At 36.4% G+C, this 15,405-nt stretch overlaps 1 protein-coding gene across 2 annotated transcripts in view; it reads left to right on the top strand.

The window, feature by feature from the left end:
• Positions 1-13,950, top strand: part of LOC121427179 — a 71,788-nt gene extending 57,838 nt beyond the window's left edge. For both annotated transcript variants that reach the window (XM_041623445.1, XM_041623444.1), the window contains 5 exons: positions 981-1,127; positions 1,520-1,599; positions 2,131-2,297; positions 2,705-2,907; positions 7,119-13,950. In XM_041623445.1, the coding sequence (XP_041479379.1) occupies positions 981-1,127; positions 1,520-1,599; positions 2,131-2,297; positions 2,705-2,907; positions 7,119-11,971 (5,450 nt within the window). In that variant the 3' untranslated portion in view covers positions 11,972-13,950. The remainder of the gene's footprint in view (positions 1-980; positions 1,128-1,519; positions 1,600-2,130; positions 2,298-2,704; positions 2,908-7,118) is intronic.
• The last annotated feature ends 1,455 nt before the right edge of the window (positions 13,951-15,405 follow it).

The following is a 15,405-nucleotide window of genomic DNA, read 5'->3' as shown; positions in this document are numbered from 1 at the left end:
AAATTGTGTTAGTATGAAGAAGGAGATTCTGTTATTTCAGATAAGCCACCTTTACCGTTTTACATTTTGAATACCGAATTTCATTTCAACTTTTTATTGAGATCCTCCCTTGGTACTTTTTGTTAGATTTTAGGAGACTGGTTACACTACCCACTTGATTTTTACATGATTTGAATTGGGATTTCACATGACAAACAAGGGATTGAGGAGGGCACCATTCAAGAACAAAACATATTGGTTGGGATATGTTAAATTCACTTCCAGACAAAGACACACTCTGATTATTCATGTCTTGAATTGGGCATGCTATGATTGGAGCATGGAGCAAAGGGGATTGAGCTGTAATAAAATGAAAGGGAATTTCTTTGGGTTATATTGCATGTCTTCACATACAGAGAAAAACTAATTTTTTATTCTAATTAATCATGATTTTGTACATGACAGAATAAGAAAAGAAAAATGTGAGAACAATTTGTAAATAGAGTGTGTATGTGTTTATCTTTGGATTAAATCTTCAGTGTTGCAAGGAGCAATACATTTAATAAGCTGACTACCGCCTGTTCTGTGATGATATTATTATTTAGAAGTTCATGCACACTATTGAAGGATGACATGCGGGCTCCTACATGTATCTGTAGGATACTTCAGTAGGATATTTTTTGTTTGTAGGATTATTTTTTAAGATGGGATTTTATTCATAGGATACTCTTTTTATTAGATTTTTTGGATCATGGATCCAGTAGGTCCAGGCTTAAATTTTAAATATATTTGTTTTTTATGTATTATCTGTGTTTCAACCCAGTTTCAGATTACATAGTAAAAAAATCCCAATAACCCCACCAGAGTGGGGGGTCTAATTGTAGGATAGGTCAGAAGTATTGTTTTAAAAGGATAATCATGTTTGGTTTTGATTCAAAGGATACTTGTTGCATTCAATATTTCATATGTAAACCAATTTCTTGAATGCCCTTTCTTTCCAGGTTTCAATCCAGTTTGGGACTATGTAGTCACATTCCCAATCACTCTACCAGAGCTTACACTCATCAGGTTTGTTGTATGGGATGAAGATCCTATCGGTAGAGACTTCATTGGTCAGGCAACCTTCCCTTTTACAAGCCTTTGTCAAGGTAGGTGGCACATCAAACCTTTCGGTTTCATACGATATTCCAAAATTGGCATTTGGAATATTAGTTCCTGAACAGAGGGATACCTTGATCTTAATTTGACCAAGGTCATTTTATTCAGAATTGTTTTTTAAGTGTTATCAAAATGGCCCCTTACCAGACTAAAGAAAAATAGAAAATTCATAAACTTGATGTTTGCCTCAAAAGGTGGTGTGTATATATATTTGTAATTTGACACTGTGGTAGTGCTAGTAATATATCAAAAAAATCTTGAACGTGATTACACATCAAGGCCAGTAAACCAAACTTACCCTTTAACATACTGAAATAAAAACACTCTGAATAATTTTTAGTTCAATTTGATGTATAATTATTATTCCTTTTTTTTCATTAAGGATACCGTCACATTCATCTTGAAGGTCTTGACCATGCAACGATCTTTGTACATGTCACCATTGAAGACTTCACTGAAAAGGTTTGTCTTATAACACCAATGTGTTTTATTATGCGGTTATGATCATAGAGAATTTGCAATGAATGTTTTCCCATCCTGGCATTTCTTCCTTTGCCACAGCAATTTATCCCTTTACAGATTGCACATAAAATTTGTATAATATCTCATGCACCTTGTTAATCACGTTTTCTAACACATTATTAAGTGCTTTAGTCCAATTTGGTAGCCATACTTCTATTATTGACTCATTTCAATATTTTATAAAATATATTAAATTCTATGTTAAAACTGTTACATGAAGTGATCCAAGTAACTTTCAAATACACACTCTTACAAAAATAGTTGGAATTACATTAATGGGGCATTATTTTCCTACATTTTGTTTTAAATCTTACACATTGAAAATTGCCTTTGTGTAACAAATTGTAAATACTATTTGTTAACCTAAAAGTAAGGAGTAGATTGCAAAAAATATATATATATTTTTGCAGTAAATTCGACTAAATTGATTTTAAAGTGATGATTTTAAAGTGATTAATCCTTCTTTTACAGAAATACATCAAGAACAGTAAAGGCCTGCGCTCTGCTTCCATCACACGAAGCACTTCTTCCCCGAGCCGCAGCCGAACCAAGTCCGTTGACACAGAGGTCAGTCTCATGGCCGGTGGAAGCCCCGCCCATCAGGCCTCGCCCAAGAGACGCACTTCCCTAGCAGAAAGGTACAGGACTCCTTTTACTACAGAATAATTACTGTATACATTTGTATACACTTATAGCCTTAAAAAGTATTTCAAATTCTCATATTTTAGAGGATTATTATAATTATTATTTTTATTATTATATCTATTTGGATTATTATTGTTGTTATCATTATCAAAATCATCATTATTATTATTATCATGATTAGCATTATAAACTTTAGCATTATTTGTATTATCCTTATTTTATTAAAGGCTTGGTATCAGGAGGAGGTACAGCACCACTGCACTCATGGTAAAGGCATCATGAATGTTGGCGGTGGCAGCGGTGGGATCAAGGGTCTCTCTTCCCCAACATCCCCACCTACCATCGTTATCATTGTTAAAATTTATTTTTATCATTATTATTATGATTATTTTCAATCAAGGCTTGGTATTAGGAGGAGACACAGCACCACTGCACTCCTGGTTGAAGGCATCATGAATGTTGGCGGTGGCAGCGGTGGGATCAAAAGTCCCACTTCACCCACTTCCACACCCACATTTGGTATGCTGAGGCAGAAGAGGCGGAGCTACGAAGGGGAGATGCGGAAAGGTCGTCCACAGGGTGACGAGGAAACATGTGAAGATGGTAAGTTGAATTTTCATTTATGTTTATTATTACGATTGTCAAAATGGCACAGTCATTGTAAAGTTGAAGTTCATATTTCTGCTAAAAAACATTTAGCTTGCGTATATGACTTTTGTTGCAAATGCAGGGCAAAAGAAAAGGATTGTTGCAATATATATAGAGAGAGAAAAAGAGAGAGAATTGGCTTATATATTCACTATTTATCAGAACTAATTTTGCTTAAGCCAAGTTTTGGCAAATGTCCTTTTAAAGAAAACAGGTTTGAAAGCAATACTACACCATATCCATATTCTTTAAAACATATTAAGATCTCGCCCATTTTCAAACACTACGTCAACCCTGTTTTATGCCTACCATTAATCCTTGAAAATGTAGGTTCATATTGTGACAATTTAATGAACATATCCCTTTAGATTTTCGTTAAAGAAAACAGTTGGTAATATTCTTGTTCATTTTATTCTTCACAGATACATGAATAACCCTGGAAAATTACACAATATTAGAAAATCTTTCAAATTAAGTTTTTTTTTAAAACATAGTGTAAAGCACTTTCTAAAATTTAATATCATTATAATTAGTAGTATTGTTTACAAATCTCTATTTTGTCTTTTCCTGACATACATGTGCTCGTATACATTTTTGCTTGTCCCTTTGATGTTCTACATTCAGTAATATATTCAGGTATTTTTTTCAATATAACAAAAATATATGTCTTTTGACAAGAGAATTTCCAAATGTTTTGATTTACATAAGAAGATCTTGTGCTATTTCCAGCTTAAAGAAATACATAAAGCAGATATGATTTTGTATTTTTTTAGAAATTGTGTGTTTTATCTTATTATCTAATTGTAGGCTTTTCATGTACATTTCAAGTCTGCTATTAAATTTGATCCCTGCATTATGTTTGAATAGGGATGCAACAATTATTTACATGATATGTTGAAAGTTTGTCACATTTATAAATATCAAAGTCAAGTTTTATACCTAGGTAGCATTATTTTCATGATGCCATCCCTTTTTGCAATGATTTTGCTACTGATGCATGCCTAGCAAGATCTGAGAAAGTAGAAATGCAGTATTATTTAGGCATGCAGTTTGCTGTATTTTTCCATTGGAGTTGTTCATTATGTGTCGTATGTGACTCATTAAAAAGTGTCACAACTAGATTTCCATGATGTTTTCTGTGGCAAAAAAATGTTCCATGGCAAAATCTGCTCATAAAAGCCAAACAAAAGCTCATGGAATGGGAGACACATTGGACAATTAGGACTGGAGGGGAGAGAAATGTACCAATCCCTCCCACCAATTAGTGCCTGTCCAACATGAACTGTTATCCATATCATCACATACTTTTCGTTTTATTCTCTACTGCAAAACGACTTTATTAGGAATCTAAACCTCACCCAAATTCTACCTAACAATAGTCACAGGACATAAAATATGTATGTCAGACCCCTATACGTGAGACCTTCATGAAATTTTCTGTCTCGGATTTCTTGTTCTTTGACAGTCTGTAATGCTCTCAAATGACCATGACTTGGTCAGTGAAATAACACTTAAGAAAAATGGGGGTCGGACATACAGAAAGGTGGATCATTTTCTGGAATTGCCCACAAATAAAATGTCAGCCCAATGCTTCACCCATAATAAACTGACATGATTTTGTTAACAAAAGGTTTGTTGACTCTGCTCACATTCACACTGTCATGAGATTAGCTTTGGAAAGCTTTGTTACATAAGCGTTTAATCTTGCATTACTAGTTATGCCATGAACGAATGGATATTAGTATTACATTTAAATTTATAATGATATAGGTTCTGAATGTATGTTACATCTGCCATTTACTACACATTTTTGATCACTTAACATCATTTTATTCCATGTTTTAACCCATCATCTTACAAAAGGATCAAAATGACAGGTAAAATTCCTTTGTGGCATTGAACTTAAGTCTGATGGTGTGTTGATTTGGTTAAAAGAGCAATATGCGTGTTTTATTTCTGCATGAAATTTATATATTTGCCATATATGGTTTCATTGTTGTATATAGGACCACTCTATAAATGCTGGTTTAATTGTAAATATTGAATCATACTTAAGACTGCTTTCAAGTCAATCTTAACTATGAGAAACACCTATTGGATATGTTACTAAATTGAATATCTACTTTTTGATAGTTTTTTCCCATATAGCTATCCATGCCTTAAACTACGCACATCCAAAGATTGGACTTAAATTGAAGTTGAAAATGCAGACCATTTTTTGTGTATAATATTATTAGTTTGCTTCTTTTCCTTTCAGCTAATATTTTTTGTGAAGTTTCTGTTATATATTTTTGTATTAATTTCAGTAAGGGTTTCAGAATGTTCAGAGTGTTATTTTGGCATTCTAAGAAATTGGAACTCACTGACTCTTAAAAGGAAAATGCGTCGTCCATGATACCAACCTTAAATTATTTCACTTCTTTCGATCTACATACTTTCTTTGTCAAATGAATTGTGCAAATTTAATCTTCTGCACTTTTGCTCCACCACTTCCTCCTACTTCTCCACCCCTCCCCTTCCTCCTACTCATTCTCTACCTCCTCCCGGCCCCTCCTTTGTTCCTTCCTCCTCCTAATTCTCTTCCTCCTAATTCTCTTCCTCCTTCTAATTCTCTTCCTCCTTATCCACTTCATTCTTCTCCCCTCCTTCCTCCTCTCCCCCTCCATGTTCCCTCAACCCAATCTCAAATCTCCACCTCAACCGGTGTGTTGGCTCAGTTGGTAGAGCTTCCGTCTCACAACGGGGAGGTCGGGGGTTCAAACCCCGGCCGCGTCATACCAAAAGACGTTAAAAGACGGGAGTTGCTGCTACCCTGTTTGGCATTCAACAATTACAGGGATAGAGCATCGTCGATCTGGCGCTGCACAGCGGCTGCCGGGCCCACGATCAATTGGGCAAAGCAAATTTTCAAAGTATTTCATTTCGAACAATAAAATATGAATTTTTGATTTTTGATTTTTAAAAATCTTTCCCTCCAATTCCATATCCTCCTTCTCCTTCCCTTCTCCCTTCCAAATGCTGGTTTCCTACTTACTGCAGGGTTGGCTGTTTCGTCTCTATCCTTCGTCAATGTTTCCTTTCTTTATCATCCTTTCTCATTTCAAGTGGCTATGTTTTACATTATCCTTCTTATGAGCATTTTAATAAAGCTGTTCGTAAGTAACGAGTGAATTTAAGAACGACTGGTGATCCTTTTACGTTAATGATATTCCCCATTACATGTTCATTGGTGATCATTTAGCGTGAAAGAAAGGTTCACCAGTCGTTCGTAAAGTCGTTCTAGCTTTCAAACAGCTTTGCGAAACATCCACCTGGGTCTCTGTCTGAGTCTATTTTCCTTCAGTCTCAGTTTTTATTTCATCACTTTGTTTATATGCTTCCTCCATCCACATCACATGTCCATACTGAATTCTGCCATTTTGAATATATCTTTCCATTAATTAGTTTATCGTCAAAATTTTCCACTCACATGCTGCACAGAAAAAAAAAATCATGCTGTACATGCCATCTGGAATGTATTTTTAAAAAAATTGAAAACATGTCCTTACATATTATCTTTTCTATATATAATCATTGCTAGATTTTCAAGGTTGAGAAATTAATACTGTATAACAATGATAAAACTTAAAACCATTTTGGCATCAATCCAGTGCACGTGGTGATCTCTGGACGACTTTGATTTTAAGAATCAAAGTTACTTAAGAGTCAGTGGGTTCATCTTTTGTTAGGATGTCCTTCTTTCTGTCATGATTCTAATATTCAGCTTTATTGAGCTATCATCATGTCTTCTCTATATCGCCACTTTTGTTTTCACAATCACATGAATGTAGTGTGTATTCTCACTTTATTTCCTCTAGATTTATGTGCTACCAACCATTGTTAGGTATTGCGGCATCAAAAAGTTTCCATACAAGACCTACTCGCGTGGCATGAAGCCAAAGGGAGCAAAAAACAACTCAAAATATCAATTATTACAGATTTCCAAACAAGAAACTGTTAACAATCTAGATGTAAGGCACACCCGATTAGGATATAAGTTTAAACCTAAAAGTTATTTGCTTCTCGCTTAGTCTTGTATGCAGACTTTAATAATGCCATATATTCCTCTGAAAATCTGATATGTATCACAATTTTCAAATAATGTTGCATTTCTTTTACGTACCCAGTTTTTGGTGATGATGACTGTGACTTGATTCCTGTTGACTGCGATGCCATTTTGGATCGTATCATGACGAGTGAGGTTGGCGTAGAGCTAGAAGCAGATGGCAGTCTGAGCGTTCCACTCAATGAGATCATGCTCATCCTCAACCTAGGAATATCTCCCTCACAAATCATCCAGGTGATCCAAGATGGTCGTTTGAGCCTCAGACCGGCAGTACTTGATGTTCATCCACTTAGATCAACAGGGGATGCCTTGGATGTTGCTTCTGGAGATGGAGTGGACTCGAGTCCAAGGAACTCTCAAGGAGAATTAGGTAGTGGAATCCTTTCAGAACACTGTGATGCTAAGCCACCTGCTACCCTAAATAGAGTATTAGATGACGATGATGATGATGATCTTGTGTTTCCTATGAATAACAATGATATCTCCACCGAGATGGAAGCACTTCTGTCTGCCCGCTTTACAAAGGAGAGATTAGCCTTTGGGATGGTTTCCTATGATGATTGTTCTTCTACCGAAGACTGCTCTAGTCTAGGATCTGCTGAAGAGATTGTGGTAGACTCTCCAATGACTGATCATGTAATTAATAATGCATCATGTGATAATGTAAACAATAAATCATCAACTGACCATGTGGTCAATAATGCATCATGTGATCATGTGATCAATAGCTCATCAACAGATCATGTGATTAACAAATCATCAAGTGATCATGTGATTAATAATACATCATTTGAGCATGCAGTCAATAACTTATTAACCAATCATGTGATTCATAATTCATCATGTGATCTCTCAGGTGAAAATAAGTTTGAACCTGGAAAGTTTCATTCACAGTCCATTCAGAAAATGGTAAAAGAGGATACAGAAACAGGGTTACAACAAGAAAAATCTTCTGAATACAATGTAGAAAGTACAAGTAAATTAGGTGGGATTCCTGACAATCCCGGTTTCCAGGAAGATCAGGGTAGCGACTATGACAATCAAAATGAAATAGTGCATGCTGCAGATCAAGTTGATAATAACTTACATGTATCTAGAGATGTTGAGATGGCTTTAGAGCCAGATAAATTGGTCCAAAGTTCAGGTCAAGAAAGTATTCCTGGAGATGGATATGAGGGTAGGTTTCCATCAATCATGGGGAATCCTGGTCATTTATCTGAATGTAATGGGAAAGACCTTTTCAATACATCCACTAATACCTCAGATCTAAGCAATGAAGGTTTGCTTAATCCAAGTACTTTAGGTAATACTCTTGAGAATATGCAGTATTTAAAGGACAAAGAAGGGGATGTATCTCAAGACTATGTTGAACAACTAGTGCCAAGTCAGACAGCAGCTGAGCTGGATTGGATGCCTCAAGAGCAAAATGAAAATTTAGAGTATGGTAAAACAGAAGAAGAAATGGGTTCTCTGTCCAACGTTGTAGATTCCATGTTTGATCTTGTAGCCAGTCTAGCAAAACAGGAGCGGGAATTACAATCTTTAGAAGAAAGAAACAGATGGAGGGAAGAGATAAATGCAAATGATGGCCCAACTGACAGGGTAGGAAACCTACAAAATGATGGTGTTAAAGACCCACCTCCAGATGTAGTTCCATTGGATCCTACTGAGGATGCCAAACTGCAAGTGCAAACAGTAACAACCACACCTCCAGAATACACTGGAAGTGAAGAGTTCCATGAAGGTGATCGCAAGCAATCAAGACCATTGGAAAGGCTTCACCATGACTCATATTCCCTGGATGCTTCATCTAATTTTCCTGATTCTGACAATTGTTGGAATACCCATGACAGGCCAAGACCACTTACACTCACAGGGCTCTCACCAGATACACCACCACTGAAGAGTACAACCCTTATTTCACAAGTGAAAGAAGACATGCTTTGTGATGTAGATCCTGCGGAACATGGTAAGGTCACACCTACCACCACTTCTTCCAGTCAGATTCCTCGAAAGAAGTCATTGGTGAAAGTTCTTAGTGAGCTTCTACAAAAGTATGAACTATTCGATGCCAAGCCAACAGATTCATTTAGCAAAGGGATAAGATCATCACTTAAAAAGAAGTTCATGACTCAAAGCGTTCCAGACATCAGCAAGATGAGCTTCAAGGATGATGGGGAAGGCAAGTTCAGTGAGGGTAGTGGATACCTGAAGGGCATCAAGAAGAAGGTGTGGTCATCCAGTAATCAAGACATAAGACCTACAAGACTAGAGAGTAAGAGCTTTGAAGATCTCTGTGACATCATGGAAGAATCTCAAACATCACAGATGGCTCAGAGATATACTAACAATGAGACAACCCATAGAAGTTGTTCACCATACAGTTCTGACCTTTCAACTGATTTCGTGACTAGGCTGATTCTTAAAGAGGACCATGAAACTCATGGCTGTGCATTAATGAAGGACCAAGATGTTGATGAGAGTGCTCTTACCACTGTGATTGTTCCCACAGAGGACAAGGCAGTTCAGACTGAAGAAGTTTCAAGGGTAGTTCCTTTGAAGGACCAAAAGCCTAAAATCAACAGACTGATACCATGGAACCGCGATGGCCAGCCAACAAGGCCCCTTAGTTGCCCAGTACTACCTCAGGAAACTAGCAATGAAAGCAATAAACACAAAATCGTCTACTTTCATGAACAAGCCATTGACATGCCAAAAGATTCCCAAAGTTTTAAGCAGAAGAAGTTTACAGAAGGACCAAAGTTGAATGTTGAACAACAATCAGTTAATATTCTTGACCTTGAGGATATCAGAGTAACATTGGCAGATGCGTCCTCAGAAGATCCAGATAGTAGTGATGATGTAGGAGACCTGAGCAGTCACATATGCATAGTCCAAGGATGTGACTGTGGAGTCAATGACCTCTCCAATCTCCTAGACTCTAGTCTGTTGGTTGAAACTTGCTTTACAGGTGAAGGTGAAGGGGCATGTGAAGCTGAAAAACAGAAAAGGGGCAAATTCCAGAGAAGTGTGGATGGTAATGGAAACAATGATTCCCAAGAAATTGATAAAATTGCTGATTTGATATCACATTCTGATGGCAGGGCTGTTATCCCTCTCGAAAGCACTTCTAATGAATCTAATGATAAGGAATCCAAGACTCCCTTTAGCACAGGACACAGTATTTCATCCATACATACCCATCTAGGTGGAACTCGCAGGAGCATAGGTACTTTTAGAAGTGAATACAATCGCAGCTTTGATGATGGTGATAGCACTGATGAAGAGGGCAAAACTTTGGAGAGTAGCCCAACAAAGACATTTTCGTGTGATTCTTATACCAAGGAAGAAACTCCATCTGGCCTGAAGCAAGAATCGATCATCTGTCTCCCTGATCTAAAAACTATTCAAGAAGTTGACATCCTTGAAGACAGCTTTAGCAGTGAGAGTATTCCCTCAATATGTTCTGAAGATGGAACATCAGCAGCAGAACATATTGATACCGATCCAGAACAGCTTGACAATGCAGAAGACAATACAGGGAAAATAATTATGGAAGAAGAGAGAGTTTCTCAGGATGGAGTCCTCACACCTACTAATGTTATTCATGATCTGTCTCCTTCACAGACAGAAACTGATGAAGAAGAAAGAAGTCCTGTGCATGGTGTTGAAAAAGAAGATGATGTCAAAGATGGTGCGAGACCCAAGAGCATTCGCAGCGAATCTTCTTATGATATGTTCAAGTCTTTGGAGGAATTGAGTTCAGTGCTGGATGATGAATTGCTTCGTGGGAGAAATTATGGCAGGAGTTCTACTACCTCAGGTACATCCTACACATCCCATTCCATCCCACCATTCAAAGAAATAACACCTATCAAACGTGATGATACAAGCCCCACAAGTTCCAATGCTGAAAAGAGTGAGGATATGAAGGATATTAAAAGTAGGATCAATCTGTTCTCTGAAAAAAGCGGCAACATTGCATTTGCTAGGCCTGAGAAGCTACATGTACCTGCAGATTCACAAAGTGGCAGGAGTGATTTCTTAAGTACAAAAAAGGCACCACCAGTTCCTGCGAGACCCCTGATAGGAAGTGCCATTTCAGTCAGGTTCTTGGGTCCGATCCCTCGCCAGATGTCTGCATACACCTACAGTGATTCTGATTCAGATTATGATTCAACAACAAGTGGCTCATCCCAAGAGACTGTGGTCGAGCTCATTCCTACTCCTCTACAACTTACAAAGCCGCTGGCCAAGCCTCCAGTCCCTCCTAAAAGTCCAAAAGTCAAGGCGCAGCTAGTAAAACAGGGCTCTAAAGAAAAACCTCCAGTCCCTCCCAAGCCACAGCACTATAGAGCTCTTGTTGCAGAAAAAAGAGCCAAAGTACTCCAAAAGAGTAAAAGTCTTGAAACATCGTTTGATATTAATTTTCCGCAATCGCCTTCCAACAATAACAATCCATCTAAGTTCAAGTTTAACGATGAATCATTTGCAGTGAGCGGGCAATCAGGGCCCATCAGTGAGAATGGCCACAAAGAGGTATTTCCCTCAGGAATCCTATCACCTGGGTTAGTGCATTCCTTGGCAAGTATCCCACCAATGTCGTCCCCTACTGCAAGGGACCCTAGTCCTCCCAAAGGCACCACATCTCTAGAAGGACATTTGGAAGACAAGTACAGTGTGACAACTAGAAGGAAATGCAGAGTCAAGCCACCGCTTGAACATCGACATAGTACAGGTTCTTTGTTCTCTCTGGCTGATCTCCCAAGCATTAAGGGTGAAGCTACAGGACTCCCACAGGAAGTCATCCAAGAAGAAGCATTCCTAGATCCGTGGGATCAGTCTCTTGAGAGTTGGTCTTTGGATAGAAAGAAACGATCAAGTCAGAGAGTCTACTTCATGCTAAATGTTTGAGGAAAGAGTGACCCGTCACTTGCAATTTTATACAAGGTTTTGATAAATAATACATGCTGGTGCCTTTCCTTGCTATTCCTCCATGAACAGGTCTAGATTTCAGATGATATCAATGATGTATACACAAGACTCATTGTGCACGAGACTGTACAGTAGAAGTTATAGAACTAAAATCAAGCCAGCTTTACCTCAGTGGTGTACCCTTTTGATTTTATTTTGAGACATTCTTTAGTACTGTTCTATCAAGCTGCATTTTCTGTACAAGAGGTTGAGCGAATTGAAGACATATCTGACAGAAACAGAAGTTCCGAAGGTCAAGCGGGACTGCTATTTGCGGGTGAGAGGCATTTGAATGGCACATTCCCTGTATCAAAATGAGAAGGGTATAGCAAGATTTAATCCAACTCAATTCATTTCAGTTAAATTGTTTTGTTTTCAACTTTCAATTTGTCATATCTATGATAGTAGGAATAAGATTAATATTATGACAACTGTGAAAGTGTGAAGACCCCTTCTCTTTCATCACCAGCGTAGGGAGAGAGAGAGAGAGAAAGGGAGAGGGAGAGAGTAGAAGAGAGTGTAGGAGAGAGAGAGAGGGGATAACGTTCTCTTTTTCTGGTAATATGTCTGTAACAATGTGGTACATGAATTAGTTCTGCACATGATTAATTGAATATTGTTTATACTTTATATTCACAAATATACTCAAAATTTAATTACTGAGTGTTATTCTTTACTTAGTTCTTTGTATGTTACTTAAATTCATGTTGAATGTTTGTTTTAGAATGTTGTTTGATTATTTTTCTCTTTGTTCCTTTAATATGTCAACATACAGTGTTTTTCAATGTTTCTTTGTGTTACTGAATTGCTTGTATTTTCCAATGAAATTATAATTGTGGATTTGGGTGTACTTTTTAACAGTAAAATAAATTTTGTTATTTTTTACAATAGACATGACTGCCAAGATTTCATTGAAACATTGAGTGTAATTTAAATTTAATATTTATGCAACTGACTTGTGCATGATAGTTTACAGATTGTTCTGCAATCATCATGATTGTGTATTTGTATTAAGGGCTTTTGAAATTGAAATTGTAGGTTCATATGTACTTTTTTACCATTAAAAATTGATTTATATAGTTTATTACTATGAATATTACTGCCAAGAAAGGAAATACAATGTTTCAGTTTATTTATTGATGAGATTGACTTTTAGTTACTATACATGTGTGGTCTTTGCCAATTTCATTTGAGGGTAAAGGTAATAATGCAGAATTCATCAATTTACAATCATGTATCTTTTGTGTTTATATATCATTATTGTGTCAATGATGACAAAAATATATATATTTTTAGTATAATTTATTAATTGATTGAGAATATGTGCAATGTATTTACTTTATTTACTGCTGCTGAATACTGATAAATGATTTTTCATTTTGTGATATTTAATATGAGAGTTTATTTCCTCAACTTTTGTTGTTTATCCCAAGAGCTACATGTATATTTGTTTTCCCCCTAATATTACTGGACTGACAATGTTCAAATAGATTTTGTATTTATCTGTTTCTTTATCATAATGATTTGTACTAGATTTTATTTTCATATTTTAACTGATATTTGTGTGTTAACAGTTGTGTAGCGTATTACAAGGAGACAACTGGATTGAAAGTGGGCATATTTGTAATAATATTTGTACAATATAATTTTTGAGTCTTCAGTTGTTATAATTATGTTAAGACCCTATTGACTTACTCTCTATACATTGTATTGTAGATGAAAAATCAGGTATTTTGATACCTTGTTTAGGTGATTTTGTTAGAATAAAATTATTAATTTATATCCAGTCAATAAGTGGAAAGTTGGTGTTATTTTCAACTAATTTGATTTTGTGTTAGGGAAATAATTATAAGACCATATTCTTTTGTGCACTTAATAGTTTACATAATTTCATGCGTATACTGCCATAACATTTAAGATTGAATCTAAAACTTTCCTGTATAATTTTATCAATTTTATGGAGTATATTATTGCCTTCCAATTTATTTATCTTGCCCTTCCCCAAAAGAGGTATAACTTGATAGCATTGATGAAATTTATGTATACATATACTTATACAGTGCGGATCAAAGTAGAAAGGTTTACACTTTGAAATTATCCTATAAAATTATATATTTGTATTGTAATATCCATAAGCTTTTTTTTCTTCACATTTATGCATTGTTATAGGCCTGTTTAAGTAGATGACAATATGACTGATCGATTTCTATGACAAAAGACAGTGATACATTGGACTAAACTAGACTACTAATGGTTTGACCAATAACATTAACCACTATGGAACAATTATTTCCAGGGCCCCATCTTATGATCGATCCATTCAATCGTAACTATGGAAAGCCAGCAATGTCAACATCTAAAATACATGTTTGTTCAAAATATTGTCTAGAAATGATATATATTCAATTACATTCACTGTTTTCTTGACAATTCAGTATGCTTCTCTTTGTTTTCTTAGGACACCAAGCAAATTTCTTAAAGAAAAATTATGACATTGATGGATTTCCATATACTTGAGATTGATTGGATCAATCGTAACTCTTTGTAAGATAGGGCCCTGATCTAACTTGTATTCATAGACAAATCTACCCTGAGGATAAACTAATTAAACTACCTTGACCTGACCTTGACTTCCACAGGAATTGTACACGGATCAGTATGCAACGGGTTAATACCTACATAACACTGCTTGAAGAAGCTAACCCTTTACAATAATTCACAGACAAACTTACCCAACGACCCTCAGACCATGATTGACCCCTTCATAGACAGACAATGACATGGAATAGAGTTCTGGTAGCTACCAAGACATAACTACAGGACCGACATCTACCGTTCCTGAAGTTTCATAAAAGCACTTGTAAATTGTAGGACAAAGTCGGACAAAGACATTGTAGGACAACTTCCCTGACAGTAATCTGAAGATACTTGGACACTCCTCTACAATCCTTGGAAAAAATCCCGTATTTTCCTGCAAATTAAGGTAATGAACAATGACTACCATGTCCTCACCATGAGAATTACCTTTGGTCAACCGTGATGGAAACTTTGTTGTCCACTTTAAATATAAAGTATCCTAGGACAATAGTACTATACTAGGAAACGTAATCTAATATTTCATGGATGTAAGCTCCATGTTTAATAGGGACAACTATGAGCAGACTAATTCTGCCTTGAACAACCAACCTCAGAACTACTCTCCTCAGACAAGCCACACCTTAGACCTTAGACATATTCCCTGATATCCATAGGAATAATTGATCCAGAGACCAACAATTCAATAAAAATACTGTAGCTCATGAGTCACTTTCAAAGTTACGTGGACAAGCAAACTCTTGACAAAATCCTCCAATGGTCAACATTGGGATTGACAG

This window comes from Lytechinus variegatus, chromosome 14 (genome assembly GCF_018143015.1).
Source record: "Lytechinus variegatus isolate NC3 chromosome 14, Lvar_3.0, whole genome shotgun sequence".
Classification (NCBI taxonomy): Eukaryota; Metazoa; Echinodermata; class Echinoidea; order Temnopleuroida; family Toxopneustidae; genus Lytechinus; species Lytechinus variegatus.
This window is presented reverse-complemented; position numbering and strand designations above follow the sequence as displayed.